Below are 26,135 nucleotides of genomic sequence, written 5' to 3'. Positions count from 1 at the left end.
GTGAACGGACAGGGGGCACTATTACAGGATAGTTAAGAGAACTTGACTCAAAGATGTCGCTTGACAATTTTGTATTAGTTAGTTTGCTAGTGGGGGTGGTGTGTGTGTGTGTGTGTGTGTGTGTGTGTGTGATACTCTGGTGAGTTGTGAGTCTGTACTGTGTGCATATGCCATGCCAGCGCATGTGAAGGTCAAATGAAAACTTATGGGAGTTGATTCTCTTCTTCTCTCGTGCGGGTCCCAGGGATTGAACTCAGGTTGTCAGGCTTGGTAGTAAGCACCTTTTACCTGCCAAGCTCTGTTACCAGGCCTAGATTTATTGCTTGTCATTGAAACATTTTGTCCATTCTTTATAAGAAGACTATTTTAGTGAGGCTTGTGCCAAAGAAACCACATCACAGTGTGAATTATACTCTTGTTACTAAGTCTGTATTTAAATTGAACGCAATACCTGATTCCCGCTCCCCCAACATAATTTATATGTTATTTGGAAATAGTCCTAAAAACAGAGAACTTTTCCATCCCTGTCTAGGGATTGCACCATAACATCCCTGTATCAAAATAGCCCTATTCTATGTGTTCACTTGAGGCCACTCATTAACTTAAAAGTCAAAGACAACCACCCAAATGATCCAGAAATGAAAAAGCATCATAAAAGGGAAGTAGAACATTGGCCTACACCACAACTCCCAGCAAACTAGCAAAAGACAGGCCTACTTTCGGATATTAGCCAATCATATGGTTGTAATCTTTGATCTGTAATGATACAAGTCTAAACATTTAAATTCAAAACAGGGGTGACCATGAAAGAGACAGACATCACAATCCTTACCCTGTCTCAAAACTAGGTTGAGTGCTATCTTCCTATATCTGTGTGTATTTTGTGTCTCAGATGGAGCATGGCTAGTAACAGGCCCAGCTAGTCTGTGACTATCTGGGTTTAATCAACTATTTCTCAATTTCACAAGAGCCAGTAAGACAATGGTATTCTAAATATTGACGGTGCCAATGTATTTTGAGCAGAAACAAAGCAGAGGCATCTGCTGGAGGCACAGCTGTAACTGATTCAGATGAGACCTTCATCGAAGGACATATTATAAGGAGGAAAGGCTGGGCTTCTCAGTGACTCAATTGCAGTGTGGATACTGTTGCTCTGGAGGTTGTTGTTGCTGTGTGCCAGGCCCTGTACAGGGAACAACCACACTTAACTCACTTTACTTGGTGAATATTCTTTAGCTCTATCTATGGGTAAATATCAGGGTGGTTGATGCCCACTTGCCTCTGCCTAGCTAATAACAGATGAAACTATTCAAGAAACAGAGGAGGGCAAGCTGAGAGAAGCTGCTGCTGAGCAGAGACAGTGTTTTCTTGACATCTCTGCCCACGGACATATGTGAGTTCAGACTGATTATTCTGGGAACTGGTTTGCAGACAAGGAATCTTTCTAGACTGTTGAATTTTTGTGACCCTGAAAGCATTTGAAGTGTGACTCTAAACAGCCTATTTTCCCATTCCTCGATCTTTCTGGTAACAGTAATTTCCCTCATGTTTAATTTTTGTGACATGAGTTATTACTTTAGCATGTCAGTTACTTGTCCTGGAAATCTACTTTTTACCTGGAGTCTCCTAAAAGTCACCAATTCAAAAGACTGAATCTCTGGTGGTGAAATTTAAAAAAAAACCCCAAACCAAAGCAACACGCAGCCCCTTAAAATTATCTGTGGGTGCAATGGTGGCATGATGTTTTGGGGGTGACCAAAGACTTTCTTATTGAATTTAATGCCTCTTCCACAGGAAGAAACTTGTGCCTGGTTGTGTAAGTCTGTCCAATATTCCATGGCTGGGGGGCAGGGCCGTGGGGGGGACCTCTAGGTCCTAAGGGTGAACTCACTATTATCATTTTGCTAAGTAGACTTAGTATCAAACTGCCCTCTAAATGGATATCTCAATATTTATAAATTAGTACCACCCCCAGTCCTAATCACTAGGTTGCCTACTCTGAATATAACATGAAACAATCTCATCACAGCAGAATGCAGTGGAAGGTTTGAAGCTACCCTTGGGCACAAGGAACTGCTACATTAAGGGGCAAATTCAGTAACACACTTGAAAACCATGACTTGGTTGTGCATCTGGGATCCCAATTCAAGTCTACCCAATTCCACTATCTGTAGTCAATGGACTGCCATGCCCTGCCACTAAGTCAGCCATTGGCTTTACCAGCCTAGTCCCCGTCTCTGCTCCCATTCTGCTTTCACAACACCATGTCTGCAACACTGCCAAGTTCTTACACCAGCTCAAGATGTAGCCTGCTTCCCCTTGGAGCATAGACAGGACAGCCTGAGGGTTCTAGCCCCAGGGAAACACTTGTCTAAGCAGTTGCTTTGTGCGGAACAGAGACTGCCTTGATCTTTGTCTTTTCCTTTAAATCAACTTGCTTCTTTATAAAATGCAGCCTTCCCTGAGGCACAGGGTTTCCCCCTCAAGACACTTACTTTATTCTCCCATTGTAGTGCAGAAAGTTTCTCCCCCTGATCACTACAATGATCTCCCCCTGATCACTACAATGATCTCCCCCTGATCACTACAATGATCTCCCCCTGGTCATTGTAGTGCAGAAAGTTTCTTCCCCTGACCTGATTGGCTGGTCACTGAATTCCACAGATTCACCTGTTTGTGTCTCCCCCACATTGGGATCATAAACCTGCACCATTACATATGGCTTTTTTCCCCCTTAAATATGTGTTTTGGATATCAAATTAGATCCTCATATTTGCTGGGAAAGTACTTTGCCCCCTGAGCCATCTCCCCAGCCAAAGAATAGTTTCTTGGTTAAACACTTTCCATTTTATTTTTTCTTTTCTTATTTGAGATTCAAATAAACCTGCCCTGCGCCTGCCATTGATACCTTAGAGGATATTGATTTTCTAAACAAATCCTTCCCCAAAAATGACTTTCTTAGAGTAAAATTGGTAGAGGATGTCTGGGCGTTTGGTTTCTGAGCTCATCAGTTGGACATGGTCTCACTCTCATAGTCAGCTGGCTTCTCGTCACAGAATGAAATCAAGCAAGCATGGAGGGAAACCCACAGGTAAGAGAGCCAATCAACTTATCCAGTGACCACTGTGGGAGCAAAGAAAAGTACAGATGGTGCCACCTGCATTTAGGGCAGGAAGCTGTTTTCTGTGACAAATTTGCTATGGTTTAGATGCAAAAGTCCCCAGCTCAGGAGTGTGCTCAGAAGTGGATTTCCATGTTTAAAAGGCTATCCTGTTCGTTAGATAGGCCAGAAATAATTCTAATTTTAAGAGGCAAGCTGCTTTTAAAATTTTCCCAAAATGGGAGTGACTTATTCTTGTTCCTCCTAGTACCCCTGTTTTCCTCAGTCTTGAAGTTGGAAGCAATGGACTTATGCTTTTGTATTCTCTGATTAAAGGTAGCCTGGGATGTGTATGTTCCTTGGAGTCTTTAAAGATGGGGTCATGGCGTTGGAGGCAGGTAACTTGGACATAAATACTAGAAACGTATTGAATTCCTGTATTGGGCCCTTGCCAACTTGGGTGTTATAGGAGACAACATGATACTGGTAAACGCTATAGGAAGATACAGGAGGTGAGGAGGAGAATTGCTATATAACCTAAATGGCAATCAAGAAATGAAGGCTTAAGTAAATCTCTCTTGATGCTCTCTACCCAATCATAAGGCAGGATTTGTGCCTGATCAGCGACACACTTGTTCGTGAAGGACTCATGCCAAGACATGTTGAACTACATTTGACGTGGTTTTAAAGACTTGTAGGGAAGGATTTAGAGCCAGTGCTGGAATTTGGATTTGTAGAAATCATGCTCTAACTCATAAAGAGTCATTAGTGTATATTACTAGGAAAGATAGATATATGCATTTGGGGCTGGAAGCGAGGAAATGGGGTAAGGGGAGGAATCAGGCCTAAGAAGACCTAAGATTGATGAACTGTTTTACAAACATTTATTTATTGGGTTTTATTTACTTATTTATCAGATATATCTATGCATGTGGAGGCCAGAAGTCAGCTTGCAAAAGTTGATTCTCTTTTTACCAATTGGGTCTCGGACATACAACTGTAGCTGCCAGACTTGGCAACAAGCATCTTTCCCAATGAACCATCTCAACAGCCCCAAACAGATATACTTTTAAATAATATAGCCATTGCATAGCTTTAACGATTGTATGACTAAATAACATTTGGCTTGTTGTGGTGATATTTTATTTGTGCTGAAATGTGATATTATTTGTATGTTAATAAATAAATTTTGCCTGGAGATCAGAGGTCATAGCAAGCCATAAACAAAAGTCACATGGTGGTGGTGGCACACGCCCTTAATCCGATCACATGGCAGGCAGAGTCTCTGTGTGATCAAGGACACAGCCAAGCATGCTGACACATGCCTTTAATCCCAGTACCAAACATAGAAACCTGGAGGTCTGTATAGACAGGCAGTGATGAGGAAGTGATGTGGCTGGGCTTAGAGCCAACGAGAAGGCAGAATAGGAAGGCAATAAAGGCCCAGGCTAGACAGAAAGAAGCTGAGGAAGCTATGGCGAGGTGGTGAGCTAAGATCAGTTGGTGGCTATGGCTTGCACCCGTGTATTTGGTTCTGTGTTTCTTATTCAATAAGACAGTTTAGAAATTTGTCTACACTTGTGAACATGTGATCCTATCCTCTCACAGAAGTCATACACGATTAGCATTTGTCCTTTTAAAGAAGCAGCAAGCAAAATACAGGTGCCCTGGTACAAAATCCCAGAAGGGGTTATCAGTTTCTATCAGAGTTGTGCTAACTTCTGGTATGATCTGAGGCAGACTTCTTATTTATTAAGTTATATGTTATTACCATTTGTATAGGTAGGTGATATCCTTTAAATTTCATATGAGAAGCTTATATAGTAAGTTTGCTGTTAAAAGTGTATAATTCTTCCCCGTACCCAGAGATTTCACACACTCCACATCCATCCACAGGTTCACTTGGGTTGGCCTTCAGAGGCAATAATGTAGAAAAGAGCCAAGACTACTACCTTATTGTTGATCTTTGTACATCTGAGAGCCATGGGATGATAGGATGCCGCCCTGATATTCGGGCATGGTTGGCCCCAAGGAAAGATGATAAAATGTCACGTGGAGTTGCTCATTAAGTAGCTCAGCTGGCAGCATCATCAAAGGGCACTTTATGAGGTAAGGCTGGCTTGCATGACATCAGTACCTGCTGAGCAGGGGAGCTGAGGCCACTGAAGATGATGACGTCTGGGAGCCACAGGCCACTCAATGTGCTATCTACCAATTCCCAAAAGTCCCATGTCACTCTTGGATTTAGGGACTCCAGGAACTCAGTGTAGCAGAAGGCACGAAGAGATCAAGCACTAGGAGGGCTCTCAAAGCTGGCCTTCCCTCTCTTTCTTGCGGTCTAATAGCATGCTAAGCTGGCCTGACATTTAACTGAGAAAACAGATAAGCAGCTTGTAACCACCCCCTCCACCTTCCCACTGCTGGTGGATAAACTTGATTTTTTTTTTTCTGCATTCAACATCCCCCTGGAATAAGGAAGCATCCCTCTGAGGAAGTCCTCTTTACACACTGATGATTCTGGACGCTGGTGCCTGTTTCCTCTGCATCATCTTTACCTTCTCCTATCACCTTGGTCTGCTCCTTCCCCATTGAAATATTATTTTGGTCATTCAAATTTTCCTCAAAGCTTCTATTGTTTAAAGAAACCTCTACTTCTAACCTATCCACTGTTTCTTTCTTAGGCCAAAGAGCTAAATGTCTCAAAGACACACCCATAACTCTACAACTCCAACCAAGTGGCTATGTTCTGTCCAAGGCTCATAACTAAATCTATATGGCCAAATTAACAATTATTTCTCAGTCCTGATTCTACTTCCTCTGTCCTCACGTCTTCTGTTGTCCCTACTCTGCTGACAGTTTCTCGGATATCACCTTCCAGAGCAAGCTCATTCTCCAGGCTTTTCTGGTTGGTCATCTCTTTGAATGTTCATTCTCTCTTTCTGGAGTCAGCTTCAGTCTGTTTTTCTTTCTTTTTAATTTTTTTTAGATTTGTTTATTTTTTATTTTGTGGGTATGGGTGTTTTGCTTGCATATGTGTGTGTGTACTTGGTGCTCCCAGAGGCCGACAGGGCATCAGATCCCCTGGAACTGGAGCTGTGGATGGTTGTGAGCTGCCATGTGGATCTTACAAACTGAACTCTGTTCTGTTTGTGCAGGGGCAGCAAATGCTCCAATCTGCTGAGCCATCTCTCCAGGCCTTCAGGCTGTTTTTCTAATCCCACACTCACTCAGATTTCTGTTTCTGTTTGCTAAAAACCAACAAATGGACATCCCAGCCCTGACCCCTCTTCTCAGTCCCAAACTCACATAGCCCAGCTCAAGTTACTTAGATATCTCAGTAGCATTTTGATTTGGCATTTCCAGAATGAAACTACCGATGCTGGCTGCCTAGAACCTTTCTTCCCTTCCTAGAAAATGGTACAACTAAAGCTGGCGCTCCTGCTAAAGGTCTGGGCCTTCTCCTTGGCCTCCTTCTTCACCCTTCCTCATTTCAGGCCTCACCAAGATCTATCTGCCCATCGTATTTCATCTCCAAGTCTGCAGTCAGTCACTGGATTCCTGATAGCGCTAAACTGGTGTCTTGCTCTGTGGAGGACAGCTTGAGGGATCACCACTGCCCTGATAACACCCCTACAGCCTCTTCTTGTGCTCCATCATCCCTCTTAGATGCCAGCCACATACGGGCTCTTCAGTTCCACTGTTAGGTCAGAGTGCAGTCGGTCTCCCTTTATAGCCTTGCCCTCACTCCACACCTGCTAAGTTAAGGCTGGTATCCGCTGAAGTATCTCCCTTGAGGTTTTCTCTAGCCAAGGTCATAAATGTTGTCTCCTACCACAACACACTGCACTATCAAAATTTGATACTATATGATTATATTTTAAAATTTCCAATCATTTCCTTATAGGACCAAGAGCTGGGTCTATAGTTTTTTTGGTGAGTATGTACTTAGTGCTCAGGCCAAAGTCTAATGGGTAAGTCAGCAGACTTCCTTCCTCTTTGTCTTACCCAATGCTCAGGCTTTGCAGAGTAACCATGATCCCACCTTTCCATACTTGGAATCGAAACCACAGTTACTCGGCCAGTGAGTCCCACCAGGCCTCTGGATCCTTGCTTGTATCACTCCTATGCTCTTTCATAGAGACATTAAAAGATGTACTGATTTAGATTTTGAACCGACTCTAGCACCCACTTTTGAACCTGCTACCTAACTCGGGGTAATGGCTTAACCTCAAACTTCCCACCAGAAAATTTAAAGTCGATTGTACATACAAAGAAGATACAAAGTGCTGATCACAAAAACAGCAGTTTGAGTGATGGAGTCCCTTCTAAAAGTCAGGCTGAACCGTCATCCTCAGTGGAACACATATTGAGGTTCAGTCTGTGGGAGGTGATTGAGCCGTGTGGACTCCACCTTTGTGAATAAGATTAACACCTTTATAAAAGGGTTCAAAGCTGAAGCAAATGAGCCCTTGTCCTTCCATTGTTTTCCTGTTGTGAAGATAAGCATTGCTCATTCCAGAGAAGCATCCCTCCTAGGCAATGTTGCTACTGGTACCTTGATCTTGGACTATCTTGTCTTCAGAATGAGAGACTCGAATGTTCTTCACAAGTCACTCTGTCTCAGGCAGTTGTCATAGTAGCACGGATGAATGCTACTAAGTAAAAATGCTGAATAAAAATAGTTCATGTTTTTTCATCCCTGTCCCTAAGCTGCCATATTTTTTCTATTTAACAGATGTCGATTCACAGATATGGAAACAAGGCAATAAATATCTGCTCTGCCTTCCCTGTTGTGACAGTCCCATCAGATATTTTGCCTTCAAGGAATGAGAAACTTCCCCGGAAAACAGCACCTCTACCTCCAAATCTAATATCATCATAGTACCAAATAACATGAGTTTGCAGTTGTATTGTAATGGTACCTTCTCAAAATTTTGGAAGTTAAAAAAAAAAAAAAAAAAAAAAGAGGCGCTGGAGGAGCTGGAGAGATGGCTCAGTAAGGTTAAGGTCATTTGTTGTTCTTACAGACAACTGAGGTTCGATTCCCAGCACCTGCGTGAGGGTTCACAGCCATGCGTAACTTCAGTTCCTGGGGAGGTATGTGATCCTCTCTTTTGACCCCTGAGGGAACCAGGTATGCATACGGTGCACATACATGCATGAAAGTAAAACACTCACACACATAAAAATAAAAAAAGAGGAGCAGTGGCCCGCGAAAGGGCTCAGCAGCCAACAGCACTGACTGCTCTCACAGAGGCCACGTTCAGATTCCTGTACCCACAGGAGATGGCTGACAACCACCTGTCACTTCAGCTGCAGGGAGGGTTGGACACTCTTGACTTCCTTGGGCACCTTCCCTCAGGTACACATATGTACCCATAGACACCCCTCCATATCCACATAATTAAAAATACTGAGAATAAATCTTTTTTTAAAGGAGAAAGGTAGTCACAGATTTGAGAGTGTAGAAGGCCTTCGAAGGAAACAGCAGATGGCAGCACCGGATGCTTGTGGCATGTCTGAGGAGCTTCCAGTTGCAACCTGAGCCCTGGGGATGCCAAAAGAACTCAGAGCCACATTCAGAGAGACGTTCTTCTGTAGAAAAGATAGTGTCCCTTGATAAAAATAATGTCTGCTTTGCAACATAAAGCAGGAGTTTTAGGAACATTTGATGTGTTACCAGCAAAATCCTAAGACAATAACCCCCTAGTCTTACCAAGTGAAGGTCATTGGGCAAAGACTGTATTTGGGTTTATAATTATGTGTTTAACTATCATCCTGGGCTCCAAGTAACTGAAACAGGTCCGAAGCTAAAGACTGTGACAATTAGCCTCTAAAAAGATCCAAAATGTTCACATTTATTCCATTTTAAAATAAGGACTAACAATGGCCTCTATCATAGTCTTCAGTAGATGCAATAGAAAATCACTTACAAAATGAGTATGAATATTCGATTAATCAAACACAATATTAAAAATCAAAACAATAATCTGTATCTTTCCACACTGTGCATCAAAACTTCATATGAAGTTACTAACAATTTTATACTAGTTGTATCTCATCCACGCTTTTCTTCAGAGGAAGGAAGTGCCACAATGCTGGTTGTTACAACACAGAGTCAGACAACGGTGGCCTCAAGACAGTCACACTTTTACATCATTCCACACTAGGGTTTTACGTCCCTTAAACACTGCTAGAGCACTTCATAACGTTTTCTGTGAGATCACCAAGAGTATAGATTTGGCTCTGTATTCAGATCATAAGTAGCAAGAGAATTTGAGTTCATAGAAGAACAAAGCAAGATGCCACTTAGATCTCCCAGCAGATCTTAGATCTCTCGTGGCATTTATTTTTGTTCCCTTTGATTGAAGGCGAACAATAGCAGCTGCATCCCAAGGGAAGGCAGAACCAGTCTACAGTAGAGGAATGCTCTGAGAAACACTGCACTTGGCCAGCGAAAGTCACTGTCACCCACTTGGAGCAAATTCTATTCCCATTGTGAACTTATTTTTTTCCTCTCTGGAATTCAGGTTGAGCCCCTTGAGAATATCTGGCAAGAGGGCTGATGCTAATCCAAAATCAGATGAAGAATTCCAAAGTAAAACTGCTCCAGTCAACAAGAGAAAGAGATGAAGCAAGCATCTAAGTTCTAAAGAGCAATATGCACACACTTCAGTCAGCCACAAGTCAGTGGTTAGAGGCAGATACAACTCCAAAATATAATAATGTATAGGTCAGCGCTCTATGAAAAACGAGGGACTCGTTGCATGAAGTTGTAAACGGTATAAAGAAGCTAAAATTTCAACAGATAGGATCAAGAAAGCAAGGTACAGTAAGCAGAAAGGTTTTCTTCTGAATGCATCTTGAAAACAATGTCTGAAGGTACAGATCACACCCATCAATTCCAAAAAAATCTTATGCTTCAGTGAAGTCTAAAATGTGCTCCATTTTAATTAACCCAAGCTTAATTTAAATCTGACTACGAACCCTCGGTTAGATGACCTTCCAGTGTCTTCCGAGGCCTTATGTGGTCCCCAAATATGCCAGCACATAGCTAGTAGTGACGGGTGTCACATTTTTACTGACACGCAGCAAGGCCAGGCCTGTGAGGGCTTGGGTGCACACTGACAACGTCTAGTCCTCCAGGGGCTTCCCTGGACTCTCACATACATGCAGGCATCATAGAGAAGCCGCCACTGGCTTCTGCTGACATTTCCTCCTCCAGAGAACTGGGTGGGCGAGGGAGATGTCTTTTTGTGACACCCTGGGCCGGCCCGGTCAGTCTGTCTTAGCATCTGTGACTGGGAGAACATGCTGTACTGAGCCTGCTGACTCCAGTCTTGGAGCACGAAGCATGTGTTACAACAATAAGCACAAGAATGCCGACCACACTCCTCCCTAGCTCTAGGTCTGGGATGTGAATGTTCAGTGTAAACGCATGCAATCAAGAAGCAGGCTCTAAGTCAGAATGCCAACAGGGTTGCTGCTTGGTGGCCCCCGAGACACAGATTCTTTTACTCTCTGACTCCAGACCCCACACATATTAGAAGAAAAGCAACAGGCAGAAGATGGGAAAAACAGATCAGGCTTATGAGACCAACTTGGAGCCCATGCCACACTTAAGCATTTGGGTTTTCATCAGGCAGGAATCTAGCCGTTTGGATTTTTTTTTTTTCTATCTTCAATAGTCACTGGAAAAACTGTCCAGCATGTTAGTCTGACTTCTCTGCTTTAGGATCACTGTCATGGAATCTTCAAAACCAGTAAGTCTGTGCTTTTTAGTCATGGAAACTAGGAACAAGACTAGACAGTCCTCAGAGTAATAAAAAAAATAAAGCCAAGAGAAACTAGATCACAATAAAAGATGTGCCCCTATCACTCCAGTTTAATAACAGTTTGAATATCATTCTTTTCCTTAAACTGCTCCATTTAAAAACATTATCTAGCTAAAGGTTGCTGTCAAGAGTCTGTGATTAGGGGGTCTGAGCATTCTTGGAATTCAAATAGCCCTGAGAAAAGACCACCTCCTATTTCTTACAGTTTGACATGTAAGATGTGACAGGCCAGTGTCCTGGTTTCACAGTAGAACAAAGAGTATGTACCAAGTTCTATTGTTCAATTAGCAGCCTTCATAAACATCCCTACTCAATCCTGCTGATGGCAACACCCCAAGAAAAATGTCAACAACTTTCACCTTATAGGCTGATGACACCTGAGTTCATGCTTGTTTAGAATGACTGAGGTTGGGGGGCCCTATTCGATGAACAGTGTCCACAAAGGGTACAGAAAAGCACAGGACTGGGCTCTACCCAGAACCATGCTTGCATATCTAGTTGTTTCAGAATCCATGCTGGGGTTAACCACACACACACACATACACACACACACACACACACACACACACACTTATAATCATGTACATACATGATTACAAAATCATACTGCATCTGAAGAACACATAGTCCCTAGCAAGTGCCCCAGTGTTTAATTATTGCTAAAGTCATTTGGGGTTTTTGACACAGATTCTATTTTAGTAAGATAAACTCAGCATAACCCAACGTTGCCAAAGCTGAATTCCTAAGGTAGATGACTAAAATAAACCAGCAATAAACATTGGCTGTTGGAATGGGAATTATATCTCTGTAATGTAGACACAGCATTAATGACTCATTTTAAGTAACAGTCTCTCCTGGGGATTATTGGGATGAGGGATCAGAGGGGAAAAAAAAGTTCATCTCTTTTAGGCTGTAGGACTGGAGAGGATTATGAACCAACCAGGCAAGTGTGTTGTTGTTAGGTCTGCTTTGCCAAAAAAGACACAGCCCCTGGAGTTCAAAAGGAGATCCACTTGGACAGACTGCCTTGAGACACAAGTAAGGCTTTGAGAGACACCATCCTTGGGGCTGAGGTGGCTGGCTCTGGGAACAATTCTCTCATCCCTTTGAAGATGCGTTATGTCCCCAGTCCACCTACTTTATCCTATACCACACCAGTTACCTTGTCCTCACTTCCTGCTGCCACGTTCCTTTGTTGCTTGGAATTGGTGGGTACATTTGGGCCACTTTTCCTTTCTAAGTTCGAATCTGGAATTTTTTGCCCGTTGGGTTGAGATTTACAACTTCTCTGGTGGACAGGTAGGCGGTCTGGGGCAAAGGTCCGGCCACAGTTCGGGCAAGGCACAAGCGCAGCTACACCTGCCCCTTCTTGGCTAGGCTGTCCGGTTGGAAGGGGTTGGGGCTTCTGGGGCAGTGGCCTACGCAGCTCTCTAGGGAGCCGGTCATTCTCAGTCTTCCACTTTTCCAAGCATTTGGGCTCATGGATAGGAAGGGACAGTGTGCCAAATTCCCTACCACAAATGTAACAGATGAGAGTCCTTGGTCGGGCTGGGATGCCGCTCGAAGCTTTCTTGAGACCAGTAGGAACATCAGGACCATCCGTATTTGGTGTTCTGGGATTCTCACCCTTCGGTTTGCAGCTTCTCTGGTGAACCAGGAGACGATCTGGCAAGAATGTGCGGCCACAGTGGCCACAGGGGAGCAGCTGAGCCTGCGCGCTCTGAAATGCCTCCTCGTTGGCTGCCTGAAGGCTGTAGGAACCACTGCCACCGATGGGCTGTGGTTTGGAGGGTTCTGGCCTCCTCAAGTGCTTGGGCAGTTTGCTGTTCTCAATGCGCCACTTCTCCAGGCACTGGGGTTCATGAATGGCAAGTGACTGGGACCCAAACTCTCGGCCACAGATGTAGCATATCCGGAACCCCGGTCTGCGGGGTGGGATCACAGGAGGGCTAGGCTGGCTTCCTGACATAGTTCTGCTTGGGCGTTTTGATAGTATCACCGTTCCAGGTCTCCTTTTCTGAGCGTTGGTCTTTCTGTTTTCAGTGAGACCTCCACACTGTATTTCTGGCAGAAGCATCGAGTGGGAATCTCTAGGCAGGACAGCCTGACGGATAAGGAAGGTGGGCTCCTTGGAACCGCAGAAAGGTCGTTGTGATTGGCTGGGAATCCTTTCCTTTCCTCTTTCCATGAACACGGGAGGCTTTCTCTAGTGCTGGCTGGAGTTTCAGGCCACACTAGCTCGGGGCTTACACTGACGGTGCCTGAAGCTGGCGGTCCTGGGTGTCCACATTGTTGCCAGTACTTGGGTCAGTGACTCAGAGCGTCATTGTAGGACAGCAGTCTGGAATGTTGGAAAGTCCCCATTAAGCCTCAGATGTCTCCAAGATCTGTAAGGAGTGGGGAACATAAATCAAGAAGTTACTGCACACACTCTGTCTTCTCTCTCTCTCTCTCTCTCTCTCTCTCTCTCTCTCTCTCTCTCTCTCTCTCACACACACACACACACACACACACACACCACACACACACACACACACACCTTAGATCATAAACTGATAAAAGGTAGTATTTTTTAATTGGCCATGCAGTCTCTTTGACTAGCTTAGTAACCTATACATTAGAAATACTCAAGAAACGTCCACCTGAATGGAATAATTTGTTTACAAGTTGCAGGGAACTGAAATTAGCAGAGCAAAATTATGCACAAAGGCGCCTGAAAATGACCTCCCATAGACATGGATGACCCGTGCCAAGAGGCGGAGTCCAGGATGGCAAAGCCACAGAAGAAAAAACAGAAAACTACAAAGATGAAAGGCATCAACAGACCCTGTGGAAAACCTTCCCAATCCCACAAACCCCCTCCTTCAGAGAGTCCCGACCCTTCAGCATCCTAGATCCCTCTGACAATTGTGACAGCAGCAGGCTCCTCAGACTGTTTCTTAAAAACAAAAAGACCTCGTTTTTAGCACTATTTAAAAGTGAAACAAATTTTGTTGGGATGTGTCCAATATTTGAGGTGACACTCACACTATTCTTTAAAAACAATGTTTTTTTTCTTTTTTACTATTTAACACGTGAAACAAATTTTGCTGAAATGTGTCAAGTATTGGAGGTGACAGTGTGCACTGAGATATGTAGCATTCAAGGCTTCTTGAATATTTATGGATTTGAAGCAAAGAACCCAGACTTGGTAGCTGCATATCTTCCTCAGAACTAAGATGTTTGGGCATTGCTTGATGCTCTTTTATTACATACCATATTTATTTTGTTTTTATATATGTATGCTTACCAACCAGGTTTTGTAAAGACAGAAAGAAAAACGTGGTCTCTGGTTTTCTCAAACAAACTAGAAGGAAAGGCTGATAGGGTAATGAGATCTCATTATGGGCAGAAGCAGAAGGAATTTTTTTTCTTGGGGAAAATTATGAGTAAATTTTACTGTGAGTTAACAACCTAATTCTAAGGAAGGTGGTTTTCAGAAATCTCAGGGCCTCATTCATATCCTGGGTCACGGGAAGGTTGTTTTCAGACATCTCGAGGTCTCATTTCCTGGGTCACTGAGTCAAAGTTGGAACCTGAAAGCATCCACTTGGGTCCCAGAGAAGCACCTGACCTGGGCCTCACCGCTGTCCACAAACACATGAGCTTAGACGCGGAATATGAAAAACCCAGTTATGAGGGTTACAGTGGATGAAAAGAACTGTGAGATCCGAGCCCGGTTCCTGTATTTGGGTGCCAAGAGAGGCCCGAATCTTCGTCGTTTAGAAGATCAGCTCAGGTCTGGCACAGAGAATGAAACGATTCTTCATTCTGACAGCCCCCGAGACAGCAGTGCTAACACGTGGCAGCCAAAGAATGTGTTGGCTGCAAGCAGAGTGGCCAGCACAGAAAATGAAACTCGGAAAACGGATCACTTGCTCAGTACCATTAGAAAAGACAGTGGGCTAGGGAACAGGGGGAGCGTGGGGAAGTGGGATAGGGGATGTGGGGAGCATGGCGCAGAGATCTCACTACCTTTTATCAGCATGTGGGTAAAATACCCAGAGCTACTGGCTACTCTGACCTAGTTATCCATTTTCCCCGATACCAGGAAGTTACAGACGGTGAAAGGAGTGCAAGATATTAGGGAAGTCAATGCAATAAAATAGGCTCTCTTCTTTTAAACTGCTTCTCCATCTGTCTGTCTCTGTCTGTGACCTCTTCCTTCCTACCTACATGTGCATGCACACACACACACACACACACACACACACACACACACACAGAGGAGGGAGGGAGGGAGGGGGACAGAGAGACAGGCAGAGAGAGAGAGAGAGAGAGAGAGAGAGAGAGAGAGAGAGAGAGAGAGAGAGAGAGTCAGTTCTCAGCAGAATACTGAGAAAGCCCTGTGACCTACCCCAACCACGCTATCCCCTTTCTCACCAGGGTAAGAGACTAAGATTTATTGAATGCCAACTGTGGGCCAAACTCTGCGCTAGTTTTCATGTACACCACTCAGTTAATTCTGACATGATGATGAGGCAGATATTATTATTCAGTTTTATAAACAAACTGCAACTCAGAGAAGACAAGTAAGGTGTCCAAGAGAGTTTCTAAATGACGGAACTGGAGTTCAATTCCAGTTCTTGCTGGCTGCAGCGCGCAGCTCTTTCCATTATCCATTCGGCCTGCATTCCACGGAGCTTCTTCCCATCAGTTTCCAGCCCCGTTTTAATACACTATTCATGCCTCCTGGGCAGTCGACTAAGCTCTCTCCAGCCTCGGTGTTCCCTTTCGGAGAAGCAAAGCGAGGTGGGCGGAGAGCGCACAGATGGAAAAAACAGCACAGGGAGACAAGCGCTCCCAAAGACAAGGATGTTCCTACGAGAAGGGGTCATTTTATTTTGCTCTAAATATGGTTTGCTAGAAGTTTCTTCTGGTGAGGCGCAACACACCCTTTCTCTCAACCTACCAACCTCTTCAGGATCATCTATGTAACTGGGCCCGGGAGGGGCTGGGTGTGGGGTAGAGGTGTGTGAGGAATGACCTGTTTAGTCTCTCTTTACAATAGACTCAGGGTGATCGTGAAGAGTACTCAGGGAGGCCAGAGGGTGTGCAGCCTGCAGCTGCTTCGCCGCTGTCCTTACAGCACAGGAACATGAGTGGGCTATGAACACAGTCTCTGCGCCAAGGGGAATGAAGTGTTCGAAGATTCCCGTTTCAATCCTCCGCTGCATTCCTCTCTTACAGACATTTCTCACCACAAGTGAAGGTAGGAAAGTAAAAGAGATGAGGTACCTAGAAGTGAGTGAACTTTGAGGGGCCCGAGCAGCAGTGGATAATGTCCCTGCTGCTGAGTCTGCTAAGGCAGTGTGCCAGGGCAAGGATGGTTGGTTATCGGACCCTGTAAGTTGGTGGTGATTAAGGCAAAAGGGCTAGAAACACTCAATACATATTTTTAACTCACCTAAAGAAACCGTCCTGTCACTCAGACACATCATAAAACAATGTTGCTAGTACATAAAGAGAAGCGCTTTGTAAAGCCAGCCAGCTTTACCCCAAGCATCTGTGGAGACATGCTTGAATTTTAGACATATTTGCAAACTGAACGTTTAAGGGGCCCCTTGGAGGGCTCACATTTTATCAAGATTATGTCCTTTTCCACTCCCTTTAGGGGTCACGAGAAGGGAGAAACAAGCACAAATTTGAGTGTAATTATTGTGGGAACCCAGAGCCCATTTTTCTTTTAAATAGTGTTTCTTTAAAACAAAAAGAAATTTATTGGACGCAACCAAAAGTACGATCAAGTCTTTTAAAACGATCTTAATCCTTTAAAATAAATATAATTAGCACATGAGACGGCCTCTTTTTTTCTGTAAGTTTAGAACTCAAATTCTTCAAATGGACAACAATATAAGAACAAAGTTGAAGCTCGTCCTGAATGGCCACAATCCAAAGGCGAGTAAGGTTTGATTTTTGCGTCTTTCGTTTACCCTGTTCTGTTCAGTAACCTCCATTCTCTCTCGCTTCTCATGCGAGCACGGTCTCCTAATATACCCTCTGCACTTTCTTACCTGGGGAATCGTGCTTTTCAAAAGGAGCAAATATCCTCGCTTACACTGCAGCTTGTGGCAAATGAGGTAATATCCCTCCCAGAGTCTGGCAGTGGTAGTTTTGTTACGTACCAAAAGCCATGCTGCCCAACTCCCCTGGCCAATGCAGCTCTAACTTTTAGCTGGGCTTGTTTTTCAGCTAAAAGTCTGTGAGTTCTTTTGTAGATGGGACTTGAGTTTTTTTTTTTTTTTTTTTTTTTTTTTTTCTGTTGAGACAGGCTCTTAGCATTTATTGCAGATTGAGTGTAAACTCATGATCTCTTGCCTCTAGCTGCCAAGTGCTAGGATTATGGGCGCTGATGTTAAGAACATACACATAATGTCTGGAACCCCAGCAGCCATCTTGGAACAGTTTATATCCATGTAACACTTGGTGTGACCAGGCACAGACTTGAATGAACTTGGGACTCTGTTAAGTGTAAAACCCACTACTGAGCACTAGGGTACCTTCCTTAGAATTTATTCACATGAGACAAATGTCTATTTGTATATTTTAGAAGTCACTTAAACATGAAAACATAATAGTAACTGAGATATCCTAGTCATTAAATAATGGCCTTTGCTACAGCACAAAATGAATTCTCGTTGTAAAAATGACTGGAAGTGTGTGACCGTAGACAGAAGATCTGTATCAACCTGCCCCCTTCCCCACCAAGACTCACAGAACACTGTGGAAGAGGAGGTGGAAAGAATGTAAGAACTGGAGATTGGGGAGGAGAGCTGTGAAGTGCTGTCCTTGATCACGACATGGCTGTTGTGTATGTAACTCACAGCAGCTGTGGTTACCTGCACAAGACAAAGCCAGATAAAAATTCCAGCATGGAGGAGAGAGAGACCACTGAGGTCCCACCCGAGCTGTGAAGCTATTGGCAGTTGAGGGAAGAAGAGTAACTTTTCTTTAGAAGTGTAACTCATGGTAGGCTGCCCATGCTCCTAGTGGATGATCTCACATCCATGTGCACATGGCCAGTTCTAACTGTACTTGGAGGGCTAAACTAACAATAATTATGAAGATGAGGAGGAGGACAACATGAAGTTGTAAGGGAGATGTGTTTGAGAGTCCATGGGGAATTGGAGAGGTAGATTCCAGGTGGATATCATCAAGATACCAGTATACATGTATAAAATTTTCAAATAATAAAAAAATACTACTTAGAATAAGTTCTAGTTATGATCTTTCAAATTTCAAAATCTTTTCAAATAAGATAATTTAAGGGATATATGTTCAGAGAAAAGCTGACTTACTAAAATATGTAATTTTTATCCTGAAAATCACATGTGAAATACTCAAAACTATAAATATCAACCAATGGTTCTTATAAGTTATTCATACTTCATTTCCTAGAGATATTTTTAGAAAAAAATGTAATGACATTCTTCTTCAAGAAAACAAAAGCTTACTTTTTTCCATGAGCTTCTTAAAGAACTGAGCCGATTTTTGACTTAGGATCGACCCTCCCAACCTCCTCCTCTACTATGCTTCCTGAAGCACTCTGCCCGAGACTGTACTGCCTTGGGGGCTCCATGCTGTGCTCTGAAGTGGTGCCAATGGAAGGAGAACATTAGGTTGGAGCAGGAAGAGCCAACATACTCTTTGTTGATGACTTTGTGTCTGCTTATGATGGCTGTGAACATTACTCCAGCAACTCTTCCTTATGTTGCAACTCACTTCTGTTTTGCAGCAGCAGAGGAATATCGTTTTGTCCTTATAACACTTGGGAAGACCCACTGACCTCCACTGGACATTATCTGCAGCCAGTTGGCTCTTCTTCCAGGAAGATCTGGTTCCTGTCTCTTCAGATGCCTCTTCTGAGTGTCTAAGTTTTTGCAAATGAGGCGTCTTCCCTATCGTCTTCCAGTCTTGGGAATGGAACTGTCACCTTCTTTCCATTGTTCATTTTTACTGTTGGTTGCTTAGGTAACAGCTTCATTCCTAGTTAACAGCACTTTGAATAAATTCCCTCTGTTCAAATAACTTATATGGTTTTTGTTTCCTGATGGTTACAAACAGAATAAGCAATAAAAAAAAATCCATGCTATTCAGGCTACACATTATTTTACTACTGCAATAAGCAAAGGAATCCTTTCATAATTTGTTAGAAATTAAGGTGCTTACCTCAACAATAAAACTCACTCAGAACACCAAAAATGTGGTCTTGTAACTTAAAGAAAATGATGTTATGAGTTAAAAATGTCACTTCTCGTTCTTGTCACTAATTGAACTTTGTCATAAGGGGAAACCTGTCATTTTGGGCATAGCTATTGTTTCTTTAGTTTTGTATGACTCTCTACCTGCTGATCGTCCAGCCATAAGGCCATTACTGCTATGGAGAGAAATCAGAGGAAAGCTACCCCACTCAGATTACCAGAAAGGATGATGGGAACTGGGTGACTAGTACTCTTCCTGGAAGAACTAGGGAGATTGGTGTCTGTGGTCCTCAGTAAATCTCATATGAACTGACAACAGGTCCCATGAGAACAGCTGGGACCTGGGGGCTGTATGGCTTGAAAGAATGGTATTTCATAGGTAAACATAGGAATGCTTTTTTTTTTTTTTTTTTTTTTTTTTAAAAAAAAAGCCATGTAGTCAGAGGCATGGCTTTGAGGGAATATGGGCATTTCCAATTTGGATTTGAATGGTTAATTTAAAAAAAAATCCCTTTCCTCATTTTTTTTTTTCAGTATAAAGACATTCAACCCAAAAGTTCTTTTACTTTCATTCCCTCTAACTGCTAGGTGTGGACACAATAGTCTGTGGTATTAGAAAAGCTACAGGGAATGGACAGAAATGGACATTTTATGCCTCTAAGTAGAGCCTTCTGCATGGACATGTTATGTTGTTAAGGTTCATAATATTACCCCACGGAAGCTAGTATTAGATCCAACCTGTACTTTTCACTCTATATTGAGTATCCAAATCACCGGGTACACCGTCATGAATGCTACACAGGTATGGTCATGTGACTGTCACACTGTTCTGTGGAGCAGCAGAGAAATGACTACGGAAACCACCAATATAATCACACCAGAGGCCTGTAACGTGTGGAAATCCAAAGGATGAGGAAAGAGAAATGGAAGAGAAGAAGAGGGTGGAGTAGGAGGATTCAGGCTAGTAAGGAATAATCAAAGGAATGTCACTGACCTAATCTGCTTCCTGTTGCTTTGACAAAACACTGACCAAAAGCACCTGGAAAGAGTTTACTTGGCTTATAGATTACAGTCTACCATCATCAAGGGAAGTCAGGGTAGAAACTCAAGGCAAGGACCTGGAAACAGGAACCTGAAGGCAGGAACCGAAACAGATCCCCCAGAGAAATGTTGCTTTGGGCTTTCTCCCCACCACTTCCTCAGCTTGTTTTCTTATACAACCCAGGGCCATCTGCCCCAGGGTGGCACCTCCCATAGGTGGGGAGCTGGGCTCTTCCACAGCAATCATCAATCAAGAAAATGTTCCACAGGACAATCTGATGGAGGCCTTTTCTAAATTGAGGTTTCGTCTTCTCAGCTAACTATAGCTTGTGTCAAATTGACAATAACAACAACCACAAACTAACCAGCACATTCACATACTGGTTTTTCTCATATTTCAGATAATTCTATCCCAAGTAGTGGCTCAGAAACCAAATATAGCCCACATGTATGTATTCTTTGTAGCATTCAAAGTGTTAAAAATGAATTACTTGCCACTATATTTGAATTTAGAGATGTCCCATGAATGGTTATTTGCATTTACTGGACATGGAAGATTTAGCCTGGAGAGCCTACATTCCTGTCACACAACCAATATAAGCTAAAACACAAGGAAAGCCACAGGTCAGATGGCAGCTGGACTCTGCCAAAGTTTCTCAACCAGTTCACTTCACTAATTTATAGTGCAGGCTTCACCCTAGGGCCATTTGAGTCTGTAAGTTTGCTTCTGAACCTCACTTGAAACTGACCCTTTCCCACAGTCTTCTTCTGAACTGGGTATTTGAAAACCACTTCAAGAATTTGCAAATCCCAGCTCTTCAGAAACGGAGGATCCAGTTGAAGATATCTTATCTTTTCTGTGAGATATGACGACGACGACGACTAAAGTCACAACATACTTATTGTTTAAAGATTTTAGGGGGGGAATCCTGCCAGTGAAAGTGGGCTGAAGATGAAATGCATGGTTTGAGGAATGAGGGAAGGATCCTAGAAGAAAAGACTCAGTGACATCAGGAGGAATGGTTATAAGTTATTGAAGGGTCAGAATGATGACATGTAATTCCAAAAAGAAAGGGACGAGGACCTGGTATTTAGAAAACCCACAAGAAGGGCAATAGAAGGGGGGAACAACAGCAGGAAAACAAGTGTTTCACGGGGTCATCTGAATACTCTGAGGTCATTTGCACATTTAGTTATCAATCCATTCAATTTGAGCTGTTCTATGTAAGCCAATGGACTTTGCCTTACCATTCAACGTTTTTCCTTCTATAGGATGCTATTCCTCTTTCTAAAGAACCAGTCAATTTAAGAATCAAATCATCTACCAACAATAAAAGCAATTGTAGGATTTTCAGGACTTGAAAATCTCTCATTAGAGAGGACTGAAGAATTTGGACTACTTTTTCTTCTGCAAAGCTATTTTGTCAAGAAGTGAGTATAGAGCCGGGCGGTGGTGGCGCATGCCTTTAATCCCAGAACTCGGGAGGCAGAGACAGGCAGATCTCTGTGAGTTTGAGGCCAGCCTGGTCTCCAAAGTGAGTTCCAGGAAAGGTGCAAAGCTACACAGAGAAACCCTGTCTCGGAAAAAAAAAAAAAAAGTGAGTATAAATTAAACTAAACACGTGGAAGAACAGCACTATAATTCCTTCTCAAGCTAGAATGAGATCTAAAATTACCATCAAAGATTAGGGGAAAATACTCAGGTTTTAGTATTCAAATTTTAGAAGAATTTTGAATCAATGCATGTGTTACTAGCCTCAGCACATGAGATGCCTGACAAAGTTCTGCTGTTGTAACTCACTGGACTCATTATCACTTAGTGCAATACTTTTGGCATAGGCTGCCAAGCCAAGGGTAACAATATTTGAAATATAGTCACTGCCCTAGTGTGTCAAACAACCATAATGTGTACGGCTGCCCTTGGCTAGGATAAATTGGCAAAAGACAGATGGCTGTCACTGCGTCCCAGGGGGACCTTCCTAGCCATATCCCCCACTGACCTAATAACAGACCCAGCATTGTGCCTTAGCTCTATCTACCTCCAGGAGGTCAGAGTCTCCTGGAGCCTGGCTAACTCTTAAACTGATCATTAAGAACATTCATTATAGCCCTCAGCACTGTTAATAATGCTCTCTTTACCCAGAGCTGTATCTGAGGAGAGTCCCTGGGCAGGAAGGAAAAAGCTGACCAGGGCCTATGGGAAGGCTGCGTTTCTATTGTGTCAATCAACGAATGAGGCTCTATTTTCTGATTTGCTCACTGACGGGCAATGAGTCTGGAGGCTTGATAGTTTACGTATGCCTCCAAACTAAACACCGCTTCTCACCGTGGGCTTTTATTGCCATGGTACCAGGACCTCCCTATGCAGATATGTCACCCAAGAGTTATTGTCATTCTGTTTGATGTCACTGAATCTTGTGAAGACACTCTGTCACAGACCTTATGCTTAGAACTCATCAATGACTCTGAACCCTCTGCACCACATTTTTTCCCTTCTCAGGAAAACTTACACAAGATGTCTTCTGCTGGTGAAAAGCACCAGAATGTGTCTCCTGCTGTCAGTGAGGAACTTGCTTCCTCTCTGTGTCCCACGAGCCCAGGCAAAAGCATGAAATGTGGTGACAGCTCTTTATTTAAAAACCCCATAGCTTATGGCTTAGATATCCTGTGGCTTACAAGGTACTGAAAGCTTCCTGCCACTTGCTGTCGAATTACTATCAAACACCCTGGATGTCAGAGTATCTGCTGTCTTGCTCCTTTTCCTTGTAGCAGAGAAGGAAAATCTCTGTGTGTATTTTCAGTTGCAGAGAAGATGGCAAAGGCTGAGGTATTTGTTTGCATTGTCAGCTGGCTCCTTTTCTACATTTCATGCTATGCCATCCCATATCACTTTTAAGCACTATCTGTCTTTATATTTAGGGCAAGCCAATACAATAAGGGCAGAATTAGGAAATGAATAAAGAACCAGGCACCCAGTGGTTGACTCTAGAGTTGCCATAGTGTGACTGGAAGATAAAAGCAGTATTAGCAAGTTCCTAAGTAGAAATGTCTTACTTAAATGTTAACTCAGTTGTAGTTTATAGAAAGCAGATTGTTATGTATTGGAAGTGATGGGCTCCTTCTAGTCACAAACGTGAAGAGCTTTGCCTATCCCCAAGCTGCAGAGAGAGAAGGAATTTGAAGTACGAAAAGAACTCAACAAACATTTGCTGACTTTAAAGATAGAGGAAGAACCAAACAAGCCAAGGCGTGTGGGGCGCCTTTGGAATCTGGGGAGAGTCACCTTTTAACATCTCAGCTTGTGCCCATGGAGGCCCCTGGCTAGACCTCTGACATAGAACTGTCATATAATGAATTTGTGCTTTTTAAGCCATTGTTTTTTATGGTAACTTGCAACTCATAATAAGAAATGAAACCATCTCAAAAAAAAAAACTGAAATCAGTTTTGTGGACGCAGCAGCCTTCTGCCAAAAGGTCATTCCATTAGTCTTGTCCACGCTTAGGCCTAGAATTTGAAATCATGGCACAGTAAGCAAGCTCATCTCCAAAGGTAACAACTCGGTGGGAAACTCCATCACACAGACTGGGCCTTGGCATCATACCCAGCTGGTTGTCTCGAATGAGCTACAATAAAATTCACTCCATAATCACAGACAAACAAATACAGAACATTGTTCAGTGAGTCTTAGTGTCACTCTCTAGGGTGGTGAGAATCCCTAACCACAGTGCATGACAACTTCTGATTCTGTCTTACCCCAACTGTGGTCAGTATGTCTTTCTTGGTTCACATCCATTATCCTCTCTCTTCTTCGACTACATTATTTGTTTTGCATTGCATATGTACACCAGAGGGAACCATCATTAAGTACCCTCTTCAGAAATTTGAATTAAATGCACACTGCTTTTGGCCAGTTCCTGGCATTTCTTATTAATGAGGGTGTTCCATGTGTAACAGAGTTCTTTTTCTTCTTGCAACCATGTTGTCCACACTACAAGCAGCATTTTCCAGCAAATGGAAGAAGGTGCTTGGACCTTGTGGAGTAGGAAGAGTCACTATCTGTTTTGATTCTGACCTGAAAATTCATTTCTGATTTGTAGAGGCATTCATTCTCTGTACAGAGCTCTGGCATAATGCAGATCCTCCAACTTGCTGCCCCCCTCCCCCCCGTGTAGTCTTTCTGTGTAACCCCATTATACAACCCCTGGCATAAGGTGTTCATCATGGGCATCACTGTTACCCAGCTCAGACTCAATGACTGAATGACATAAACATAAGCAAACCACAGATAAAAACTGTAGTATACTGTACAAAAAGAACACTGGAGAGTGTTGCCCATGATACTCAGGAAAAAAAATGCTTTTCATTTTAATACGTGAGAGATTATTTTGCTAAGTGGATCATACCTGAATCTTCTCCAAAACTAGAAGAGGATTACACAAAGGAAAATGATTGAGGTTAGGCTGGTGTGGCCATCCCAAGGCTGGGAGTCTCTTGTTTTCTTGCTGTGTACCCCCTCACGAAGAAGGATATGGACAGTTACTCATTCTCAGAGCGTGGTGCCTACAGTCTGGGGGAATGGCTGGTCTCTGTTTCTCATCATGCCTGCAGATCCCGGTTTTGGCCATACGGTTTGCCGTGTGCCAAGTTTCCCCTCTGTGTGGGACAGAATTGACTGTTCTCATATACTTAAGGAATTTCCACTGGCCAGGGTTCATGTTATCCTTTTTCATACCACAGTCCTTTAAAATGTATCTTGCTGCCCAGATATTAAAAATTACATTAAATTTTTAGGTGTAATGATAACATTATAATTATATTTTAATGGTAATTTTTATTGAGATAATTATAGATTCAATATAGTTGAAGGAAATAATATGAAGATCCCCTGTGCATTTGTTCACTTTCCTCCAATTTGCAAAACTACAGTATAATGTCTCACCCGGGAAACAGATTTGAATAAAATCCAGAATACCCATTTAATTTGTTTGTCTGTGTGTATGAAAAAAGCTCTATATAATTTTATTGCATATGTAAATATCAACCACTACTACAAAGTACCAAATGGCTCCAATACTAAAGATCCCCCGTAATGCTATTTTTAACCTTATTTACGTTCTTTCCATTATCTCTCTCAAATCTCCATCCCTTACTCCTAGTAACCACTTAATTCCCATTAATCTTTCATTCCTAAAATTTTATCATTTCAAAATATTACATAAATGAACTTAGACAGCAGATAGACTTTTTTCATTTAGCATAGTTTCCTGAAGATTTGACCATGTTGTATATTTCAGTAATCTGCTGCTTTTAATTGTTGCATAAGGTAGGATTTTATACACATATCATACTTTGTTTCACTGTTGAAGCATCTTGGATGATTTCAGTTTTGCTGCTATGCTCATTCTCATGACAAAAAGCATTGAAGTGATTTTTGAAGGATGCATAGCAGTCTGATAGTGAGAGAGGAAGGAAAGATAATTTGGGTCATTGGAGCAGCAGTGTGTACAAAGATACAAGTATCTAAAGTGTGTCATGCTTGCAAAATGGTAGGGCTTGACGTATAGAGAGAGGCAAGTTTCTGTATGATATGCATGAGGTTTTGTCAGGGTGGAGCTTAAGTGTGCATGTATGCCCATGAGAAGATGGAGACACAAGTGGATGAATGTGAGTATGGAATTAAGTTTGAATGGGTCAGTGTGGATGGATACAAGTTAATGGGAATGCATACATGGAATTATGAGAATGAGCGTGTTTATGCACAGATGAGTGTATATATATGGATGTGTGTGTATGTGTGGGTGTTGTGTGTGTGGGGGTAGGCATGAATAAGGGGGCCACTGGTATTGTGGAAATGTAGGAAGATGTGAGCATTTAGGTGTTGTGAATCGCTTGATGGAATATGTGCATGGATGTGAGTG

The 26,135-nt window shown here is 42.8% G+C and overlaps 1 protein-coding gene across 2 annotated transcripts in view; it reads right to left on the bottom strand.

Moving 5' to 3' along the window:
- Window positions 1–26,135, bottom strand: part of LOC114694773 (zinc finger protein 474) — a 48,225-nt gene that overhangs the window by 10,381 nt on the left and 11,709 nt on the right. The window contains exon 2 of one of the 2 annotated variants that reach the window (XM_028871821.2): window positions 12,098–13,322. In XM_028871821.2, coding sequence (XP_028727654.1) covers window positions 12,098–13,123 — 1,026 coding nt within the window. In that variant the 5' untranslated portion in view covers window positions 13,124–13,322. Of the gene's footprint in view, window positions 1–5,052; window positions 5,172–12,097; window positions 13,323–26,135 lie in introns of those variants that run through there. The other variant, XM_028871822.2, reaches the window with a different exon arrangement.

Source organism: Peromyscus leucopus, chromosome 19, assembly GCF_004664715.2.
Source record: "Peromyscus leucopus breed LL Stock chromosome 19, UCI_PerLeu_2.1, whole genome shotgun sequence".
Lineage (NCBI taxonomy): Eukaryota > Metazoa > Chordata > Mammalia > Rodentia > Cricetidae > Peromyscus > Peromyscus leucopus.
This window is presented reverse-complemented; position numbering and strand designations above follow the sequence as displayed.